At 46.1% G+C, this 24,098-nt stretch overlaps 1 protein-coding gene across 2 annotated transcripts in view; it reads right to left on the bottom strand.

Moving 5' to 3' along the window:
* Positions 1 to 24,098, bottom strand: part of Slc5a11 (solute carrier family 5 member 11) — a 59,683-nt gene that overhangs the window by 23,690 nt on the left and 11,895 nt on the right. The window contains exons 2-8 of one of the 2 annotated variants that reach the window (XM_006230186.5): positions 17,183 to 17,327; positions 14,784 to 14,940; positions 11,272 to 11,343; positions 10,078 to 10,182; positions 8,709 to 8,768; positions 1,888 to 1,992; positions 471 to 576 (exon numbers count right to left, since the gene is read on the bottom strand). In XM_006230186.5, the coding sequence (XP_006230248.1) occupies positions 471 to 576; positions 1,888 to 1,992; positions 8,709 to 8,768; positions 10,078 to 10,182; positions 11,272 to 11,343; positions 14,784 to 14,918 (583 nt within the window). In that variant the 5' untranslated portion in view covers positions 14,919 to 14,940; positions 17,183 to 17,327. Of the gene's footprint in view, positions 1 to 470; positions 577 to 1,887; positions 1,993 to 8,708; positions 8,769 to 10,077; positions 10,183 to 11,271; positions 11,344 to 14,783; positions 14,941 to 17,182; positions 17,328 to 24,098 lie in introns of those variants that run through there. The other variant, NM_001100482.2, reaches the window with a different exon arrangement.

Here is a 24,098-nt window from a genome sequence, read left to right as displayed (position 1 = left end):
AAATGGATGAAGCCGTCTAAACTTAGGCTCCCAAACCAGCTTCACATTGCCCAGCTCTGTATCATACATGTGGATTCACATGCTTGGCACTTAGTCGTCTCTCTACTAGTCCTTCTGGACACATGAGTAGGAAAAGATTGCGAGACTGTGGGAAGATTTGTGTTTATTGAAACAGGGTCTTGCTACATAGCCAGTCTGGCCTCCTGCCTCAGCCTCCCGGGTGTTGGGATGATGGGCATGATCCCATCTGTCTTACCTGGCTTATTTGTGGTGCCTTTAAATAATCCCTTTTCTGATTGAATAATCATCTTTCCCTTGGATAACGATTTTTAAAGTGTGATTGTTCAGGACAGTGGAGTGAGAGTGAGGTTTAGTGAGTAAATGGCTTTAGCACACTGGTGCGTCAGGATAAAGTGGGGGCCCTTGGCCCTCCCGCCAACTAAGTAAGTATCAGCCATGGCCCATGATACCTGCAACAGTGTACAGAGCTGTGACTGCCAGCAGCCCAACTATGGCCAGGTACAGATCCAGGTGCAAGGACTGCTGAATGAAGATGGCCCCTGCATACATGTCCACCTGCAGGATGGGAAGTTAAAGAGTGAGTGGATGGGTAGATAGACTAGGGAGTGGGTGGATGGATGGACGGAAGAATGGACAGACAGATGGGAGGGTGGACAAATGAATGGATGGATGGACAGACGGATGGACAGACAGACAGATGAACAGATAGACGGATGGGTGGATGGATGGGGGAGTGGGTGGATACATGGGCCAGGGAGTGGATGAGTGATTGAAGAGGAAGGAATGGGTTGTGATGGGCATTCACAGCAACTCCCCATGACCAGGCTCTCTCCCAAACTCACAAATACAGAAAAGCTACACACATTGTTCCCTCATGCATCTCATCCTAAGCTGGAGGGAGGGGGCTCAAAATGAAGCCTGTGGGCAGTTAAGTTTGAGAGACCCTTGCTGTATCCTGGCCACAACCTCATGGCCTCCCCTACTTCTACTGTCTTCCCACCCACTCTCCTCCACACTGTGACCTGCATGTTCCAGCCAAGGTGGTCTTGTCCACCTGTGCGGCTCTCACATCATCCACACTAGGCAAGTTGTACACCAGGCCCTTCAGTGCTCGCCAGTTGTTAACCTCATAGTCTTTATTGACTCTGTATCTCTAGGGCTTCAGGTTGCATCCCTTAACATATCATGACTTCATGCATCTTCCAGGTGGGCTTGTGTTGGCCTAGCCGTCTGGACAGGCAATGCTTCTCGTTCCAACTAGTGAATTGCTCCTAACATGACAGTCCCCCTGTGCCAGACTATAAGAAAGCATTCTAAAAAGAGAGCCTTGAGTCTGCAGCGGGGATAGTCAGTTGCTGCTGTTTGTACTAGATGGGATTTCTTTTGCCCGTGCAGGACAGACATCCATCCTTGTCCTGGGGGACAAGAACATCGCCACCCCCAGGGTGACATCTTGGACTGATCCTTCTGAGCAGTCCATGCCTAGAGGTTACAATATATCTGGTGTTTGCCACCTTCCTGGAGACCAGCCCATCCAAAGGTCAGCGTGAGGCATGCCCAGGCAGTCCTCAGCACGTCTGATTAAGACCTGACCACTCTCTCTCTGTATCTGGAGGAAGGTCACAGAGTAGGGAAGTGGGGGTGGTTCTTGGATCTCCATTCATGCTGAGATGTGTGGCTCAAGGGAGGGATTCCTTGCCTCTGCCTGTCCTTTATGCATGATTCTTCTGCCTCCTCCTCTCTCTGCTTCCGTCTAACATCAAACCTGCCCCAGAGAGAAGTGATGCTGAGGAAACTCCTGCAGTGCACTGCAGTTAGCTTCTCACCCTGCAGGAGCAGCATGGGGAGGCCCCGTGTCCGCCTTACCGAGATCTTGGTGAAGATGTAGATGAACAAGTAGAGCACAGCCAGGGTGATGGGGATCCTGCTGCCCCCGAAGCGTCGCCTTAGGTATTCTGGCATCGTGGTTACCTGGGGGTTGAGACAGCTTGTAGCCACCAGATGACCTTGGGCATTTGCCTTCTCAGCCTGGACACCGGCCCTGCCACCTCTCCCATCCCCACTGAACTCAGAAGCACAGAGTACATCTTTTGGGGCTTCTTCATGGGAAACATAAGGAGGAAGAGGACTTGGGAAGGGGCAGACTGTGGAGGCATTTGGGTCTAGAGAGGGTTCTGCACCTATTTTGTGTTTCAGGTGTGTGTGTGTGTGTGTGTGTGTGTGTGTGTGTGTGTTATATAAAGATTGCATGCCACAGCACAAATGTGGAAGTCAGAGGACAGCTTGAATCTCTCCTTCCATCATGAGGGCTTGAGGATCGAACTCAGGTTGCCAGGCTTGGCAGCAAGCCCCTTTCCCAGCTGAGCCACTTCACCACCCCAGACATGAGGCGGGTGTTTTCCATCCTACTTTAGCTGTAGGCTGGATTTCTTTAACTTATTTTTTTCTATTTATGCGAACTTACCTTTTTATTTAACCTGATACTAAAAACTTCATATTTTTGATTTTTTTTTGAGGGGGAGACTTCAAGATAGGGTCTCTCTATGTAACCCTGGCTGCCCTGGAACTCACTTTGTAGACCTTCCAACTCAGCCTGCCTATGCCTCCCAAGTACTAGAAGCACCGCTATGCTCGGAGAATTTTTTAAAAAAAAAAAAAACAGTGCTAGAAATTGAATTCTGGGCTTCTTGTATCTTAGGTAAGTGTTCTATTCCTGAACTACACTTCAACCCTTGAAAATGAAATTTAAATTACTACTATAAGTGGGAAATCAGTCCCAAATTTAAGGAAACCCAGAAAAATGAGCAAAGGAGAGATCGAGCAACATAGCAGGTATCATCTGTTCTCCTTTAGCAACTTCCTGTTACGGAGAGCCGCTCGTGGGCCGGAGAGAAGGCATCCATGAGCAGATGGGCAGCACTGACAGGCAGCAGGGGAGGGCAGGAGGAGGAGGGAGGGGAGGAAGAGATGATGATAGCAGCTGTAAGGGACACACCGAGGCGACCCAGGGTGGGGAAATGTGGTATATGATCATAACACGGTGTATACATGTATGAAATTGTCAAAGAATAATTTTTTTAAAAAATTAAAGAGAGGAGCAAGAGATAACATTGCTGAAGTGCTAAGGGCATCCAAGCTGCACAGGAGACTTTGCCCTCTGCCCCATGATAAGACGAGCATGCCCCAGACCATACCACATAAACAGGCGGAGTGATTGCATGCCATTAAAAGACAAAATAAGGCTCACTGCAAAAATCAAGGGGGAAAAAATCCACCAAGCAAGGTGGTTTATGCTCACAATCACAGCATTCAGGAGGCTGAGGCTGGAGGATTGTGAGTTTAAGGTTATTCAGTAAGACTCTGTTGCAAAAGAAAAGAAAAGAAAAGAGAAGAGAAGAGAAGAGAAGAGAAGAGAAGAGAAGGAAAAATAAAACCCCTGAATGACAATGGAAAGAAAAGTTTTGTTCCATGGATCAGTGTGGTTGACTCCACAACCAACACTGGAATCAATACAGGAATCCCTGTCTGCCCATCCTTCAATGAGAAGCAAGGAATTCTGGGAACAGAACATCTTCGTCCAAGAGGCACTGAGTTCTGACAGCTCCCAGACATTGGGGATGGGAGGCTGAGGCTGAGGCAGTCACAACTATGTGGGATGCTCCAGGGACTGGGTGGTTGTGACACTGAAAACCATGATTTGGGTTGTAGTTTCTAAAGGCTATGGAATGTCCCTCTCGGTTACTCTGGGACCTGGGGTTAGCAGACATTCTTCCACAAGTTTCCAGGTGACTGATGAGGAAGGATGGGTGATGATGATATTCACAGAGTACATGCTTACATTTGGAGAGGCCATGCTATGGTTTGGACTCACGGCATCTTCCAAAAACTTACATGGGGAGGGCTTGGTCCCCAGGTGATGGATCTAGTGAGAGAAGTGATTGGATCCCGGGGGCTCTGACCTAATAATGGATTCATCTGTTGATAGATTCATAACTTGCTGACATTATCACAAGGTAGAGGAAGTTAGGAAGCTCCCTAGGAAACTAGGGCACTAGATAGGGGCCTGGATTGAGAAAGTAGGTTGTGGCAGGCCTGCCTTGAGGGATAGATTCTGTCACCAGCCCTTTCCTGACTCTCTGCTTCCTGGGTGCCATGAAGTGAATGGCCTTTCCCACCACGCTTCCCCCTCCTCCGTGTTTCTACCTTGCCATGAGTCTAAAACAAGGAAGCCCAGCTAACAGAAATCTCTGGAAATGTGAAAATAAGCCCCCCCACTCCCGTTAATTTTAAGGACTGTGTCACAGTTTAGATAAATAACCAATGTGAGCTGAGGAGCCAGACCTGTTTGGGAACAACAAGTCTTGGCAGTGATCCCAGCATTTAGGAGACTGAGGCAGGAGGATTATGAGTTTAAAGCCAGCCTGGGCTACCTGGTGAAAACCTGTCTCAAAAGAGTTAAACTGATACATTCATAGTAGAATCTGACAGAATGTTCTAGACAGTAGGTGTGTTCCAAGATGAGTTAAATGTTGACACACATTTGAATTTTTCATGTTAAAATATTGCCAAAAATAAATATAGCAATAGATACGTTGGTAGGATTAATAAAGCTTTGTCGTCCACCTCTTCTCAAAAGGCTGACTCTCGTGGATGTCCTGCTGGAGTCCTTTTATTTACTGCAAAGATGCTCAGCAGGAAGTTTCCAGAAGTGTTTTATACTGAGCTCTGACTCTGTCAGGAATACTGTACAGAGAGGTTGAAGCAAGCCTTGTACGCTGTGGGACCTAAGACCTAATCTGAGAGCACAATGGGTGCTCCGGTTCGTTCAGATAAATGTGCCAGAGAAGACACTCGGGCGACCACTATCTAATCTGTGAATGACAGACAGCTGCATCTGGCCTTGGTTCCTGAGCTAAACTCCTCTCATTGGCTGCTGGTGTAGACTATCAGTTAACCCTGGGGTCAATCTAGGATAACTGCAGCTTCTACCTACAGGAAGGAGGGAACGAAGGAGAATGCATCGTTAGCACACTATACAATAAGCTTGTATCTCAAAGCTACCCTTATTCTAAAGTCCAGGCCACTCAGGAAATAGCCCAGTGAGTCAGAGGATCTAGACCACAATACTATCTTCAGGTATAGACTCAAACCACAGCTGGATTCAGTGATAAGGAACCAGGGGACCAAGTAGGGACCACCCCTCTTGTTGGTGCTGGCTGGATGGGCAGAAGTAAATTCAGCAGCCAGATGTGGTGGCCCACATCCATAATCCTGACAGGGAGATCACAAATTCAAGGTCACCACATACTGAGACTGTCCCAAGAGCTAACTAAAACAAGATGAATGGAACAAAAGACAGCCACCCTTAGAGATTACCACTCCAGGTCTTAGGGCCCTGGCCGACAGTGGCTCTGCATTGGGTTATACATACACTCTGTCTTGATGGTGGAGTCTTTAGAGAGAACCTCAGAAACTCTCTCCAGATGAAATCCAGTCTGCCCCTCATCCATGTCCATGGCAACCCCTCACTACTCCTGTGAAATCAATGCACCTGGTTATGACCCTGCATGAAGCTTAATGCACGACTGTCACTAGAGGAATGTACAGAGGAAATGGCAGAAGAGCATGTGGCTGCTTGGTGGGCACCTGAAGCCTATGGCTCAATCTCCATGTTCATACGCAAAGTTAGTCTCTGAGGATGGGAAGTATTTGATGTCCTCTAACATGGTAAATATGCAATAACATCTAAGGGCTGGGGAGGCATCCAGTCTATGCTTGCTATGCTAAAAGAGGGTCATACTTTGATCCCCACACCCCATGTAAAAACCTAGATGTGAACACACTTAGAAATCCCAGTGCCAGGGCTGGAGAGATGGCTCAGTGGTTAAGAGCACTGACTGCTCTTCCAGAGGTCCTGAGTTCAAATCCCAGCAACCACATGGTGGCTCACAACCATCTATAAGGGGATCTGATGTCCTCTTCTGGCCTGCAGATGTATATGCAGCAGTGCATTCATACATTAAATAAATAAAATAAGAAAATGCAGAGAAAGCAGAGACAAGGATCCTAGCCAGTGAGCCTAGCTGAATTGCTAAGCCTCAGAGTTCAGTGAGAGTTTGTCTCTTAAAAAATAAGGTTTGACTCCTGAGAATCAAGACCCAAGGCTGAACTCTGGACTGGATATGCATGTGCCTAAATATGCATGTTCACCCACACATGCATGTGCACATACATATGTGCACACACAAGTAATAAATAACAAATTCTCGGTGGTTAACAGCAAATGGAGAAGGTTTAGAAGACAGAATACAGAAAAAATATCTTTATGACCTTGGGGTAGGTAAGGATTTTTGTTTTTGTTATGATTGGAGAAGGCTAGACTGGGCTGGAACTCATGTAGCCTAGGATTGCCTCGGATTCATGGCAATCCTTCTGTGTCAGCCTCCAGAACGGTAATATAACAGGCATGAACTGTCACATCTAAGTAGGAAAAGACATTTTTAAATGAGACATTGAAAGGAAAGATGATAAATGGGACTATGGTAAAAGTGAAATCTGTTTATGCAAAACTTCAGTAATTAAGTGAATGGTTAGGTGAATCTTTAGTGGTAGAATACGTCCCTGGCCTGTACAAGGCTCCATGCCTGGTATCACGCACACATGCACCCACGCACGCGCAGAACAGGTTCCCCCAACAGCTTGTTTCCAGAACTGAATTTGCAAATTCCAAAATTTATACCCTGTAAGAAAGTGTCATTAGCATCATGGTCCCCCACAGCCCAATAGGACAAACTAAAAGCCCAAAAGTCACAGAATGGTAGTGACAAGATCTAGAGTGACCCCACAACCCTAGACCTCAACAGCTTCTCATCTCAGCTCACTACATGGCTAAGGAGAGTCAGCTGCACACATCCCGATTCCTCTCATACACGGCTTTAAGGAGTCAAGTCAACTGCATTAAACTCCACTGCAAAGGGAAGCCAGGAAGTGAGCGGCCATGACTGAAGGGGAAGAAGCATCTAGAAGAGGTTTGCATCCGGATATGGGTGTTCATCTTACAACACAACACATTTGTGCTTTACGGCTTGACTGTGTGTTTATGGTGTGCTGCCACACCTGCCTTTATGTCCTTTATGGTTTACGTTCTCACTACCATGGCACTTACCAGTGTGGGTTCACTCTCTCCTCGACACCAGCCAAAGGGTGTCTTTTTTAAAAATCCCAGGAATTTTATTTAATTTTCCTGCTTTTGTGGTGCTGGGCATGGAGCCCAGGGCCTGTGTGTCTGGGTTGGCAGAGTACCATTGGCCTGCATCATCTTGTTACAAGACAGTAAGAGTGTACAGCCCTATTCAAAGTGTCCCTTTTCCTGGCTTTACGTGGATGTCCCCTCTGCCTTTGAAGGTACCCTACTGATAGTTTATCTACTGCAAACAGTTATATCAGCTTGAGTTACCTCAGCTCTCTCAACCTCATCCCACTCCCCATAGTCAACCTCTGAGCATGTGACATTGCTGTCTGCTTGCCAGAAAAAAAAAAGGGATCCATCATCTGAGAACATCTGCCTATCACCCCTCGGCTCTGAGAAACAACCTGAATCTGGTCACCCTTTCTCCTTCCCTGTCTGGTTAGTTAAAACCTACTGCTTAGCAGGTCCTTACAGGCCAAATCAGACAACCCAAGGCCAACCCTTCCAGCCACATGGCAGGAGAGAACCAGGTCCTGAAAGTGTCCTTTGACCTAAACACAGTCTGTGGTACACATGAACTTATGCACACACACAAGCTTGCATGCATGTGCACACATACACACACACACACACACACACACACACACACACACATACACACACACACAGACACATCATTCTGTTGGTATAACTGAGATATTTTCCATTTTCCCTTATTTTGCATGAGTTCACGAGCAGGCCCAGGTCCCCTGCCCATCCAAGCCCCCTTTAGTTTAGACTCCTGGTAGTCTCCACAGGGGAGTCCATGTGTCCCACTTGACTACTTTTTAACTTTTCATAATTTCTAATCCCCCAACTCCTCCTACTTTATCTATTTTAAAATTTTCACATTACAAAGTTAAATTCAGTCATTGCTCAGTGGGTGGCTATGAGGCCGTGTGACCTGACACAAGTGAAGGCCTGAGGAACCTGAGGGGCAGGCAGCTGACAATGGCATCAAAAAGCCTTTGCCAGCTGCTTTCTACCAAGTCTGAGTCGGATGTGGTTCGGCGGTAGCAGTGATGGATTCCATCCCTAGGAGACACGGACAAAACCCTAAGCAGATATCTCGTCTGTGCAATTCTTTGTTGACATGTCATCTCAGTCAGAAATAGCTCAACCACCGTGTCACGCACATGCACATGGATGCATACGTGCTGAAAAGCTAAAAGCAACATGTTGTGGCTTATACATATAGGGCATGGTAAGGTTTACCTTTGGATTCTAACATTGAAAAGATCTTTTTGACCAGTCTCTGAGTACCCCATGTGTACAGTGGACCTTGGGTGCCAATCAGAACTGCATGGGATGGGGGTCTCCTTTTTCTTTTTTCTCACTTGTGCAGCATCTGTTCCCAGTGGCTGACTTAGTGACTGTCTGGTGGATATCATAGTGGGATGTGTGCTGGCCTTCCCAAGCTTGTTCCCATGCCATATTGCCCGCCCCACTTCACACTCACCTGGCCAGCGATGTAGATAGGAAGGAAGATCCAGGCCAGCATCAGCACAGAAAACAAGCCCTGTCCAAAAACCACAGTCAGAGCTGCCCCGCCCACGTGATGGAGCCATTTCCCTGCACCCTGAGCCAGTCTAGCCTGCACTCCACACTGATTTCGTCCCTTCCTTGCTGAGTGCTTCGTTTTCCCTGACCTGTAAACTTCTGGGGTTTTTTGTTTGTTTGTTTGTTTTTTGGTTTTTGTTTTTTTGTTTTTTCTGGAGCTGAGGATCGAACCCAGGGCCTTGTGCTTGCTAGGCAAGCGCTCTACCACTGAGCTAAATCCCCAACCCCTAAACTTCTGTTTTTAAAATGTCAAGCGACTAATGGCAAAGGGAAGAGTTCTTGAATTCTCAGCTTTTTAGAGGTGAGATGGGAAGCTCATTTTAGCTACAGAATTTAAGACCAGTTTGAGCAGCATAGTGAGACCCTCAATAAAACAAAACAAAAACTCCAAATAAGCAAACAAAAGAGGATAAAGGAGAGAGGAAACAGGAAGAAAAGACTTGGCGACATCTATTTCTGTCTCCTAATACTATTGTCTTCTTTGGTCGGTTCTGCACCCCCTTATGTTCCCCTGTAGTGGGGGGCTATACTAACAGGGCTTCTGGGGGAGTTAGCACAGGAAGCGCCATCTTCCTCCCTTAAGAATTAGCCGTAAGAGGATCTCACTAGATTGCTTCAGAATCAGTCCAGTAGTACTGAATGAGCATTTAGTCCATGCCAGGCACTCCTCTGCAGCCTTCACAATCAGGAGTTCAATTAATCTCCACACCACCCCCTAATGTACACAGGAGGTTCAGAAAAGTCAAGCAACTTGACCACAGTCACACAGCTTGAGTGTGACTGCTGAGGCCACCTGGTTCTAGCCTGTAGGGGACCCTTACTGTGTGAGAGTGTATGTGACATATAAGTCTGTGGCTGGCACAGGGTAAGCACCTACAAATACTTGTGATTATGAACAATACACGCACCCCTAGGAAAAGCTCCTCTGTGAGATGCTTCCAATGGAAAGGAATGTGAAGAATGCATCTGTGTCTCCAGGGACATGACATTTCGGTGATGGTCAACTGATGCTTAAAATACACAGCTATGCCTTCTGTCAGCTGCTTCCTGCCACTTCCTACATAGGCAAGCAAGCATCCTGAGCCCTCATCCTCTTGATTTTTGGGGTTGTGGCCCTATAGGTCCCCACCAAGCAGATACCTCGAAGCCTCCTGTCTGCTTAACTAAAAATGCCATTCACTTTTAAAGTACCAAGTAAGTATTCTTATGCCTCCCCTGGTTTCTACTGCAGAACAAAGAGGAGATGTCTGTATCGTGGCAAAACTCACATTAAGCTCATAGGCAGCAACAGAAATGCCCACAGCAGCACCAGACCCTGCTAGGCCAATGAAGTGTCCACTTCCAACATTGCTGGCAAACAAGGATGCACCCACCTGTGGGGAGATGAATGAGAGAGCTCATGAAGCTGGGCCTGGAGAAATGTCCCGACTCCAAGCTCTTAAAAAGGACAAAGACAGGTGGGGGGATAAAGTGAGCTCATTTCATCCTATGTGTCTGATTTGTGTCTGAGTGCACTTGAGAAAGTGTCTGCAGTGTCCGTGGTTGATTACAGGTAAATACCTCGTGATGCAAACCAGTTCTGCTCCCAGCTCAGCAAAGTGTGTGTGCCTGTGTATGTGCATGCGTGTGTGTGTGTGTGTGTGTGTGTGTGTGTGTGTGTGTGTGTTTGACAGTGTCTGAAGATCCACTTAAAAAAAGAATAGCTAATTGGACTGTTGTGCTTGCTATCTGTGCCTTCAACATCCAGTCCGCGTGGTCCCATGAACAGCATCCATTTTCATTCCGACATACAGCTCAGCGTGAACTCCTTAGGTCAGGTGTTGAGTGCGACATCCAGGCTCAAGCCCAGGCAGAGCAGCAGTCTACCCTAGCCATAGCAACTGCTACAGTGATGAGCTTGAGATGCAATCAGGGATACAGCAGTTACCAGGGAAACTGCCAGGGAGGGAGGCAGATGCTCTTTACATCTTTACATGCTGGCCTGGACCTGGAGGTGGATGAAGAGTCTGGAGTGATGTTCTTGTGGAGCTGAAGGCATTTGTCTGTAGGGACCTTAGAGAAGGAGAGAGGCTAAAGCAGATAAGTGACAGGCAGGTAACAGATGATGGATGGATTGATGGATGGATAGACAAGTGACAGAGGGTGTATGTGCACTGATTGCTAGACAGATGGCAGGTAGATGCTAGATCAACAGAAGGGAGAGAACGTTTGAAAAGCTAGGTTCTCCTGTCATAGCAATGTTGGTAAATTGAATCTCTGCAGCTGTCCTGTAGATGGGATGACAGATTCTTTCTGTATAAATAAATTTAAGTTGGATCAAGTTTTTTCTAGTTGAGTTGAAGAGTCTTTGAGAAATGACCTAAAACATACAGTTTTGCAGTGCTTGAATGGGAACCAGAGCCTTGTACACACTAAGCAAGCATCTACCACAGAAGAGATTAATTAAACCAGAGACCACTTACTGGCCACCACACCATGTCACCTCCAGCCAGGAAGTAGCCTTTCACTGTGTCTCGTTTGGTCCTCACCGTGGACTGCAAAGAAGAAGAGGGCTGGGTGAGGAGAATGCCACGATCGGCCATCTGAAGAGAGCAGAGGCTGTGAACTGCAAGCGCACATTTGGACGGAGATTCATTTTATCTGACTGAAATTTTGACGTGACTATCTTTAGATAGTCCTGCCAGTGCCCGATTCACATGTTTGGGATGCCCTGCATGTCGTCTAGGCTCTGAGCTGCACACCTGCGGCTTGCCAGTGGCATCTGCAAATTTCATTGTTCATTGTTTTCAATGTTCTATACACTGTTTCTGTGAGGTTCTCCATAGGCACCAGCTCCTTCCTTCCTTTCTTTTTCTTTTCTTTCCTTTTCTTATCTTTCTTTCTTTCTTTCTTTCTTTCTTTCTTTCTTTCTCAATTTTTTCAAGGTAGGGTTTCTCTAGCTGTCCTGAAACTCTCTTTGTAAACCAAGCTGGACTTGAACTCTCAAAGATTCCTCCTCCCTCTGCCTCCCAAGTGCTGGGATTAAACGCATGAATCACCACATCCGTCACTAAATTGTTTCTTAAAATACATTTAATACTTTTTTACTTTACATTTTGAGATGGGTTCACAACATAGCATGGACTGGCCTGGAACTCGCTATGTAGATCAGGCTAGTATAACTCAGAGATCTGCCTGCCTCTGCCTCCCGAGTGCTGTGATTAAAGGCGTGTACCGTGCACAGCGAACAGTGCACCTCCGTCCACCCCTACCGGGTTGCTGTTTGTAGCACAGCTGTGGAAGGCTGAGCCTGAAGTTCCAGTATCTCCACGATGCTGTAACATAGTACCCAGAGACAGGGGTCTGTAAAAATGAAAATATCTCTCTCACAGTTCTGAGGGTCATAGGTCAAGGTGCCAGCAGGTCCAACCTCTGGAGGGCCTGTCCCTCTAGATGCAGTCTCCTCTGTGTCCTCCCTCACGTGATAAGAGAGAAGAAGGGCACCAAAAAGACTGGCCAATATCTTTATCTCTCTTATAATGCTCCACCCTTCTGACAATTACTTCCTGAAGGTGCTGCCTCTTAATGCCATCGCACAGAGACTAAAATCCAACATGAGGTTTGGAAGGAACATAAGTGGCTCATTCTCATACCACCCCCCTCTCCAGGGTCTCATGTAGCCTAGGCTTGGTATCGAAGTCTCTGTGTAGCTGAAGGTGACCTGAACTCCTGATCTTCCTGCTTACACCCTTTAGGTGTTGGGATTACAACTGTACATCACTATGTCCAGTTTGTATTGCACTGGGAATATAAATAGGACCTCGGGGGCTGGAGAGATGGCTCAGTGCTTAAGAGCACCGACTGCTCTTCCAGAGGTCCTGAGTTCAATTCCCAGCAACCACAACCATCTGTAATGGGATCAGTTTGCGGGATTCAGTTCTCTCCCTTCACCAGGTCAGTTCTAGGGATCAAACTCAGGTTCATAGATTTGGTCGCAAGTGTCATTACCCACAGAGCCATCTTGCCAGACCCCAGAAGTGGTTCTTAAACATACCCTATGGAAGGATATCCAGCCTCATTCATTATAAGCAAGTGCTAACAATGCCCTGAGATATCCTTTTCCCTCATCAGGTTGGCAAAATGCAAGCAATACATTGCTACTGAGGGTGGTAAGCAGGCTGGCATATATCACTGTTGAGGTGCAGACTAAAACTAGCTCAAAGAGGACATCTGATAGCAGCTGCCATATTACAAATGTGTGCTGTCTGGTAGCCTGACAAGTCTTCTGTAGCAAAAGTATCCTGCATAGCATCACTCCAGAACAACAGGGTGAACAGTTGCACCATTACAGTGCTGTGGTAAGAAACAGGAGAACAAAAGCCCTCAGCACAGGTCACTGCATAAGTCACACTGGAAGCATCTGCAGGAACACCCTGCAACTTTTAAGACAATGAAGATGGTTCTATGCGCTGATGCAAAGATGTCCAGGAGACAGAGCTGGGCGGAAACAGCAAGGTTAGCAAAAAGAGGACAGAGCACACACACATGTGCACACACATGTACACATACACACACATGTACACACACATACACACACCACACACATGCACACACCACACACAAACACAATACACCACACATACACACACCACACACATGCACACACCACACACAAACACAATACACCACACATACACATGTATACACATGTACACACACACATACACTACACACATGTACACTCACAAACACACATATACTACACACACATGTACACATACTGTACACACATACACACTACACACATATGTACACACACTATACATGCATACACATACACAAACATACACTACCTACATATGTACACACATGTATACAAACTATATACGCACAAACACACATGTATACACACATGTACACATACACACATATATACACACACTATACATGCATACACATACACAAACACATATACTACCCACATATGTACACACATGTATATAAACTATATACACACACACATGTACTACACACATGTACACACTACACACAATATACATATGTACACACACTACACATATGTGCACACACAAACACACATATACACATTACACATACATATACACACACACTGAACACACACATGTACACACACATTAATCTTTTCTCTCTCTCTTGCTTTCTCTCTCTCTCTCTTTCACACACACACACACACTATACCCCCCCATACACACACTAACATTTGCTCTGTCTGTCTCTCTCACAAACACAATGCTTTCTATATCTCTGTATTTCTCTCACATGCATGCACACATGCATACATACATTTGCTCCATTTCTCTGTCTCCTTCTCATTCTCTGTTTCTCTGTCTCTCTGTCTCTGTCTCTCTGTCTCTGTCTCTCAGACACACACACACACACACACACACACAGAATGTTTGCTGTCTGGGCATGATATTGCACACCTGTAATTCCAGCATTCCAGAGGCTAAGACAAGAGGCCCACAGTTTGAAGGCAGACTGGACTATGTGGCAAGACTTTGTCTCCAAAGTACATATAATTTGTTTTGATTTGCCTTTAAACCTGGAAGAATATATTAATAAATAGTATGTCCAAAGCTCATGAGTTAATAATTGTGGTCACATTGAAGGAAATGGTCATAGTAAAACTTGACATGATATTTATTAAGCTACTATAAGTTTTGAACCATGTGACTGTAACTATATTACATGCATACATACATGCATATATGTGATATATATATAATATATATCATCTCACTGTGTATCCACGGCTGTCCTGGAACTTGCTATATAAACCAGAATGCCTTGAACTCACAGAGATCACCTGCCTGCACATGTTTTAAGTCCTAATTGCTATAGTTTACTTCTTCCCTTCTTGGTATCGTGTTTTCCCAACCAATAGGCTTTTACTCTGGGGTTTTGGCCAGATATTTTCACCTTGCCCCATCTCTCGCCTCATCTCCTGGCTTACCCATAATCCAACAGCCAGGACAAAGAGGAAGTACAGAACCAAGACAACAATGTCCGCAGGCTCCATGCTCTTCTGGGGAAAGGCCTCCAGGGCATCAGATGGTGGAGGCTGAGGGCTGGAGGTGGTACTCTCCATGGTGCTGAATGACTTCTCAGTCCTGGGGAAAGCAAAGCAACATTAGATTCTTTTCTTCATTTGACCTGTGGCTGCCCCCCAAGCCACATGGGGGTGGGGAGAGGGAGGGAGGGATGGAGGGAGAGAGGGAGAGAGGGAGAGATGGACAGACAGACATACAGACAGAGACACAGAGACAGAGAGAGACAGAGGCATAGACAGAGAGATACCTAGATGGAGATCTAGTGGAGACAGGGCTTTGGGAAGTCAGATCCATCCCTCTGACTATCCACTCTTCCATCTACTCAGAAAATTCATAGAAACTCACACCACTGCAGCTGATTTGCTTGTTTGGATTTGTTTTTGTTTTAACAATTCAACTATTCACTCAGCAAAAGGTAAGAACAAACAATTCAAAGAGTACAGACAACACCAGGCATGTTAGCAATCCCAACACTTTGGAGGATTGCTGAATGTGAGGTCAGCCTGGACTACATAGTGAGACCCTGTCAGAAAGAGAAAATTAAAAAGAAAGTTCCAGCATGTTTTTTGTCCTGGTCTAGTTTCTGTTGCTGTGACAAACACCGAGACCAAACGTAACTTGGAGAGGAAACGGTTTATCTCCTCATATATGTTGTGGTCCATCTCTGAACCATGCTCGGTGCAGAAGCTGAAGGAGAGACCATGGCTCTCTCCTAGGCTCACATGGAGCTGCCTTTCTTATACAGTCCAGGCCTACCTTCCAGAGATGGCACGGCCCACAGTAGACTGGACCGAACCACTCTAATCAGCAGTTAAGAACATATTTCACAGACATGACCACAGGCTAGCCTGATGGAGGTGATCTCCAAGTGAGATTCTCTCTTCCCAGCTATCTCAGTTTGCTTTCTATTGCTGTAATAAACACCAGGACCAAATGCAACTTGAGGAGGAAAAGGTTCATTTGGCTCGCACTTCCATATCACAGCACATCACTGAGGGAAGTCAGGACAGGAAATCATGCAGGAACCTGGAGACAGGAGCTGATGCAAAGGCCACAGAGAAATGTTACTTACTAGCTTGTTCCCCACGGCTTACTCAGCCTGCTCTCTTATACTATCCAGGATCACCTGCTTAGGGTGGCACTGACCATGGTGAGCTCCACCCTTCCACATCAATCATTAAATCAGGAGAATGGGCCACAGACTTGCTCCCAGGTCAGTCGGATGAAGGCAGTTTCTCAACTGAAACTCTGTCTTCCCATATGTCATGTTTGTGTTGAATGGATGAAAAATAACAATAATAAAAAAAACTAGTCAGCACACTCTTCTGCTTCTGCTTAGTAAGCACATGGCCAGAGTGAAATAAGAGGAGGCAGTCTTGTTCTAATGCTGCATCCTTCCATAAATTGTTTATATTTAATATGCACACAGCATCCACTGTCTGCCCGGACTCCCTCTAAAGTGTTTTTCTACACTGCAGAGTGGACTCTTTGTTATCATCCTTATTTCCTAGGAGTTAAGACAGAATTGTTAAGCAGCTTGTCCAGGAAACACAATTCAAGTGGAAGGGTTGGGCTCGAAGCTGAATGACCTTGCTCTAGAATCCATGCTTAGAACTACTATTAGAAACCACTTCTCCAGGGCTGGGGATTTAGCTCAGTGGTAGAGCACTTACCTAGGAAGTGCAAGGCCCTGGGTTTGGTCCCCAGCTCCGAAAAAAAGAACCAAAAAAAAAAAAAAAAGAAAAAGAAACCACTTCTCCGAAGACTGCTTTAACATAGGCAATTTATGAGAGACCTGGCTGGATAATGTCTAATTTCCAGAACCTGTGATTGTATGGTTGTATGATTGTATGCTAGCCAGTTGACCTTAAAATAGGATGATCCCGGCACAGCTGGGAGCTTCTAATGCAATCACAAGTGGCACAGAATCAGAAGGGCCAGAGAAGTGATAGGGTAAGAAGGCTCAGCTCAGCATCGCTGGCTTTGAGCATGGGATGATGGGCCCTGAGCCAAGGGATGCAAGTGACTTCTAGAAGCTCACAAAGCAAATGTGAAGAATCTGACCCAGGGCCTCCAGAAAGAACTCAGCTCTGCTGAGGCCTGTGTGTGTGTGTTTGTGTGTGTGTGTGTGTGTGTGTGTGTGTGTGTGTGTGTGTGTGTGTGTGTATGTGTGGTAGAGGGTACTCAAGGCATGTGTAGGTGCCTATGTGTATGGTAGAAGGTGTGTGTATTAGGGTTCTCTAGAGACACAGAACTTATGGGATGTCTCTGTATATTAAGGGAATTTGTTGGAATGACTCACGGTCTGCAGTCCGACTAATCCCAAAATGGGCAGCTGTGATGGGAAGTCCAAGAGTCTAGTAGCTGGTCAGTCCTACAGGCTGGATGTTTCGGCTGATCTTCTGCATCAGCTGGAATCCTGATGAAGTAGGCGTCCAGTGGGTGTGCTGGCAAAACAATTGAAAGCAGGTGAAGCACGAGCCCCTCCTTCCATTGTCCTTACACTGGCCTCCAGCAGAGGGTATGTAGTTCATTCCAAATAGTCAAGTTCGCAGCTGGGAATAACCATCCCAGTCCACCCCTTGTCAACTTGACACAAATCATATTCCACATCCCAAAGAAAACAATAACCAGCATCCCATCCTCTGATCTGGGTACAGTGTTATTTGCCAACGAGTCCAAAGCGGTTGCTTCCTTCTGCTCATTTTGTCCAACCAGTGTAATCTTGTCTACACAGTACACCAGTGTGAATTTGGCAGAGAAGACAGACGATCAAGATCCCCTCTAACTAAGCTGTGACACAGGGCAGGAGAGTTAGTATAATCCTTGAGGCAAAACTATAAAGGTATACTGCTGGCCTTGCCAGCTGAAAGCAAACTGTTTCTGGTTGTCCCTGTGGACAGGCAGTAAGAAAATGGCATCTGCTAGATCAATAGCTGTGTACCAGGTACCAGGAGATGTGCTGATTTGCTCAAGTAAGGAAACTACATCTGGTACAGCAGCTGCAGTCAGAGTTACTACCTGACTTAGTTTTCAGTAGTCAATGGTCATTCTCCACAATCCATCTGTTTGCTGCACTGACCAGATAGGAGAGCTAAAGAGAGATGAGGTGGGAATCTCCAACCCTGTATCTTTTAAGTCCTTGATGGTGACATTAGTTTCTGCAACTCCTCCAGGAATACCACACTGTTCTGATTCACTATTTTCTTTGGCAGAGGCAACTCTGAAGGCTTCCATTTAGCCTTTCCAACCATAATAGCCTCACCCCACAGGTCAGAGAACCAATGTAAGATCTCTGCCAATTTCTACATATATCTATCCTAATTATACATTCTGGAACTGGGGGAATGACCAGAGGATGTGTTCAGGGACCTACTGGACCTACTGTAAGTCATTAGACATCAGCCAAAACTCCATTAATCACCTGGCCTCCATAAGCCCCTACTTTAACTGGAGGGCCACAGTGTTTCTTGGGATCGCCTGGAATCAGCATCAATTCAGAACCAGTATCCAAGAGACCCCAGAAAGTCTGGTTATTTCCTTTCCCCAGTGTACAGTTACCCTTGTAAAAGACAGTAGGTCCCTCTGGGGAAGAACAGTTGAAAGGCTAACAGTAAAACTTTTAAATGTTTTAGCAGGATCCTTCCTCAGGGGAACCTGGCCATCCCTTCATTCAAGGGATTCTGGGTCTGCAAACTGGCTCAAGTCTGGAAATTGATTCACTGGCCGAGATTGCCTTTTGCTATGATTCAATGTAGACTTCCCTTCATTTGAGAATTTTTCTGCTTATACAGATCAGACATGCTATAGGCTTCTTATCTGTTTCATGCCTGAAAACACCATGAGTAGTTAACCAGTACCAAAGGTCTGAACAAGTCATGCCATTATAAAATTGACCTCACCTGTGCTGACCATCATGAGTTAGGTGACTATGAATGTTGTTTTGCCTATGCTGGCCATTATAATAACTACAACGCGCTCAGTGCTGGCACCCAGTCCCTGCTACCTCAGGGCCCAGTTAAACCCATTGCATTTAATTCATCCACTGAGCAGCAGCGTCTCCAACCCTAAGGTCTGGCACAAGGAAAAGGGTGACAACAAAACTCTTCAAATGTGCTGGTGTCCTTGTCACCAGTTTGTATCTTATAGGATTTGTGAAGGCCATGTATTCTAGGCCTTCCAATCTGATGGAAGATTAGGTTATACATAGTGTACCCACTCTAGCATTGCAATTTCCCTAAGCCTTAAAATCCCTTCATCCACACTAAGCCAAGGAATATCAGGCATCTCCAACTCCTCTTCAGTAGGCCGTCCTCTGATAAAGACTTCAGCCAACCATCCAAACAAACTTCGGACAACTCTTTTAAATGGGAAGCTTCCATATTAAACCTAGAATCTCCACTCAGAGGATTTATACCAATAAACTCAGCCTTCCACCATTATTCTACACCCTGAAGTCCATTCCCGCACATGTTCCCCAGACTTCTGCTTGAGTGAATTATTAAACTCATTGTGATGACTTGAATATGCTTGACCCAGGAGTAGCATTATTAGGAGGCGTGGCCTTGTTGGAGGAGGTATCACTGTGGGGGTGGGCTTTGAGACCCTCCTCCTACTGCCTAGAAGACTGTCCTGTCAGGGATCCCTTCAGATCAAGATGTAGAAGGCTGGAGAGGTGGCTCATAAGTTAAAAGCATTGATTGCTCTTCCAGAGGTCCTGAGTTCAATTCCCAGAAACTGCATGGTGACTCACAACCATCTGTAATGGGATCTGATGCCCTCTTCTGCCACACTCCATGAAGTGAACACCCCCACTCCCCTGGAAAAAAAAAGAAAGAAAGAAAAAGGTGTAGAACTCTCAGCTCCTCCCGCACCAAGCCTGCCTGACTGCTAGGACGCTGCCATGCTTCTCAGTTGACAATAATGAACTAACCCTCTGAACCTGTGAACCAGCCCCAATGAAATGTTGTCCTTTATAAGAGTTGCCTTGGTCATGGTGTCTCTTCACAGCAAAGGAAACCCTAACTAAGACACTGAAGCTCCTAAGTAATGTAGCACACTTCCTCATAGACTACAGTTTTCCCTCCTTTCAAGGAGCCTGCTTTGCCTTGAGTCTGGTTAGAGGTCTAGAGGCAACTATTGGTGGGTCTTGGGGAATATCAGTATTGTCTTTCCTGGCACTTTCTTCAAAGAAAAATCACTGCTGGTTTATCAGGCAATGAAGTATTAATTTCTTCAGGCGAAATGGCCAAAATTTCAAGAGATGGAACTGAGGGAACTACTTCATCAGGTGAGGTAAACCTTTGAGACTCTGAGGACTCAAAGTTCTCAGCTTCAACAGGGTCCTCCCACACATCCCTATCCCAAGTTACAGGATCCCATTCTTTGCCAATTAACGCCCTTACTTTAGCTGCTGACGCCCTCTGAGGCTGAGACTTGAATTTTCAACTGTAATTCAACCAAACTTGCTGAACCGGCTGGTTTTGTGTGTCAACTTGGCACAAGCTGGAGTTATCACAGAGAAAGGAGCCTCCCTTGAGGAAATGCCCATGAGATCCAGCTGTAAGGCATTTTCTCAATTAGTGATCAAGGGTGGGAGGACCCATTATGGGCGATGCCATCCCTGGGCATGCCTTGGATTCTATAAGAAAGCAAGCTGAACAAGCCAGGGAAAGCAATCCAATAAGCAGCACTTCATGGCCTGCCTCAGCTCCTGCCTCCAGGTTCCTACCCTGTGTAAGTTCCAGTCCTGACTTCCTTTGGTGATGAACAGCAATGTGGAAGTGTAATAAACCATTTCCTCCACAGCTTGCGTCTTGGTCATGATATTTTGTGCAGGAATAGAAACCCTGGCTAAGACACTTCTCATGAGGTCTTCAGTTTGATTTTCTGCAACTTAAGCTCTATGGCTGCTGGAGAGAAGATTCTCCTCACGGGCACATTTAGATTGTTTATTTGCATGTGGAGCTGGTCAGTTTTTTTTATGCAGTTCATTCTTTTATCAATTTATACAGAAATGCTAAGAACAACCAACCAGTGAAATCATTTTCCTTATTTTCCCCCAAACTGCAGAAAGTTTCATATACCAGGTCATTTAAGCCATTGCCATTCAGAATTGATAAATAAACATAATCAAAGGCCTTTACTTCTTTAAGTTTGAAATATAGTTTCCACCATTGGCTTCCAATATTCTCTAAGCTCCTAGGAGAGGGTGACTGGAGAGGTTTCACTAGCTGAAGATGCTGGTGAATTAGAAGGTGCTGGCAAAGGCAGGACCCCCCAGTGGAGGGATAAGGACAACCCACAGACAAAACTTTTGACACAAAATGTGTGCTGTCTACAAGAAATGCAGGGACAGAGGTGGAACAGAGACCGAGAGAATGGCCAACCAATAACTGGTCCAACTTGAGACCCATCCCATGGGCAAACACCAATCTCTGGCAGTATTAATGATACTCTGTTATGTTTGCACATAGGAGCCTATCATAACTGTCCTCTGAGAGGATCCACCCAGAAGATGACTGAAACAGATGCAGAGACCCACAGTCAAACACTAGAAGGAGCTTGGGAACTCTTATGGAAGAGTTTGGAGAAGAATTGAGGGCCCCGAAGAGGATAGGAACTCCACAGGAAGACCAACAGAGCCAACTAACCTGGATCCTTGGGGACTCTCAGAAACTGAGCCACAAACCAAAGAGCATGCACGGGCTGGACCAAGCCCCCTGACACATATATAACAGAGGAGAAGGGAGAACTCAGTAGGGTGGGCAGCAACTGGGATGTACCATGAATAAACAAATAAATAAATGGAAAAAGAGAGAGAAGGTGCTGCCAAATTATAAAGCCTACTCCAGATACTTAAAAGATTCATCCTTATAGTTCTGTTCCTCTAGAACCACTCCAAGTGCCAACTTCTGTATTAGTCAGGGTTCTCTAGAGTCACAGAACTTATGAAACGTCTCTATATATTAAGGGGATTTATTGGAATGACTTACAGTCTGCAGTCTGTGTGTTTCAGCTGGTCTTCTGTATGAGATGGAATCTTGAAGAAGTAGGTTCCAACAGATGTGCTTGCTGGTTAGTAGGTGCAAGCAGGCAAAGAAGAATGAACCCTTCCTTCTTCCATTGTCCTTATGTAGGCTTCCAGCAGGTGTGGCCCAGATTAAAGGTTTGTACCACCATGCCTGGACCTAAATTTTTCTTATTTTGAAACTGGGTCTCTCCCAGGCTGGCCTTAAACTCAGAGATCTGCTTGTCTCTGTCTCCTGGGATTAAAGGTATGTTCCACCTTGCCTGGGCCTAAGATTTTCATGGCCACTATGCCTCAAGATCCAGATCAAAGGCCTGTGTCTTCTTCCAGCCTCAAGTTCTGGATCACAGGTGTGCCCTCCCTTTCTAGATTTAGTCAGGTTGATAACCTGGAATAGCCATCAGTGTGTAAACTGTGGGTGTGCCTGCGTATGTGACACTGCACGGGCCAGTAGGAGTCTGCAGAGGTCAACATCAGGAATCTTTTTCTTGGCTATCTCTACCTTGTGTTTTGAGGTAAGGTCTCTCATTGAGCCTGGAGCTCACCCAGTGCCTAGACTGGCTTCCCAGAGAGCCCAGGGATTTGCCTTCTCTGTCCTTCTCAGAGCTGACGTTACAAGCAGGCACCACACAGCTGTTCACTGGGAATCTGAACTCTGATTTTCGTGCTTGCACACCAGGTACTTTCACATTGGGCTAGTTCCTCAGCCATCTCTTGGTACCTGGATTTGAGCTCAGTAAGAACCACCTGGCGCTTTGAACTCCAGACCTCAAGATGATAAATAAGCCTGTGCGGTTTTAGCCACTAAATCTGGGATTTGGTGCAGCAACAATGAGAATCCAACAGAAATCCTTAGGTGGTTCTGAGTGGGGTATGGGAAATAGTTTACATGATCCCCTATCAGCCGTGGGGCCGGGACTAGTCAGCACCACCATCTACACTGTGCAGCCCAATACAGGGACAGATCCACCCAGGGACATACTCTGTGCGGACAGTCAAGCCGGCTCTCCCACCCTCTGTCTCAGGAATGTTTTAGAAATATCAAGCCCACTTACACCCTCAGAGAAACCTAGCCAGTTGTCTGTTCTTATCAGCACACCTGCAATTTCAGTTCAGGGTTACAGGAACAATGGGAGGGTGGTGACAGTAGTAAATTGGCCTTGGGCCCTGCATGGTCTTCCGGCTTGCTTGGGCTTTCTAAGCTACTGCCCAGAAAATTTGAGAGCTTGATCAGAAAATTGATCTGCTCTCTTTCTTTGCGCCTCCTGTTCCCCATTCTTTCACCCCCTCCCAGGTCTCCGCTGAACCCCCTCCAGGCTGGGGCATAAATGCAGACACTCAGACAAATCAGATCTTTTAAGAATTCCTGCTCTGGGAGCTGGGGAGTGATCAGTGTAAAATGTTCTCTGCGTGAGCTTGATCCCTGTCCCCAGGGAAAAACACAACATTGTGAAAAGTTTGGGCATTGTGATATGATCTTGTCATCTCAGCCCTTGGGAGGCAGAGACCGTAGGATCTTTGGGTTTGCCGGCCAGTCAGACTAGCCTAATTGGTGAGCTACAGGTTCCACTGAGACACTATCTCAAACAAACAAACAAACAAACAAACAAACAAAAAACCAAGGTAGACAGTTCCTAAGGAAAGACTCCTGAATTTGATCCAAATGAATTCCGGTGTCCACATGCATGTGCATATACATGCACACATATTTGCAGCACACATGTACTTGTATTCATACAAGGAAGGAAGGAGTGAGAGAGGGAGGGAGGGAGGGAGGGAGGAAGGGAGGGATGGAGGGAGGGAGGGAGGGAGGGAAGAAGGCGGCAGAGAGAGAAAGGGAGGGAAACAGAGACAGGCAGAGAAACAAAGAGAAAGTCAAAAGGATTCCGGCAGAGCAAGCTGTGTAAAGCTACAGATATGACACAGTACAAATCTGTGGTTACAAGCCTGCTAGGGGCTTTCACTACATAATGCAGCTAATCTTTACCTTGCAACCTTGTAGCTGAGCCCCCTGAGAACAGAGATCACAGGTGCGCGCCACCAAGGCTAGCTGCCTGTTTGACACTGAGTGCAGAGCCTTGAACTTCATCATTGCACAAATACGGTCACCACCACCTGTTCCTTTACTATATATTTACTACTTCTTTAAGTGGCTGAGGCAAGGAGCCCCTTATTTTACATGAAGGAA

Source organism: Rattus norvegicus, chromosome 1, assembly GCF_036323735.1.
Source record: "Rattus norvegicus strain BN/NHsdMcwi chromosome 1, GRCr8, whole genome shotgun sequence".
Classification (NCBI taxonomy): Eukaryota; Metazoa; Chordata; class Mammalia; order Rodentia; family Muridae; genus Rattus; species Rattus norvegicus.
This window is presented reverse-complemented; position numbering and strand designations above follow the sequence as displayed.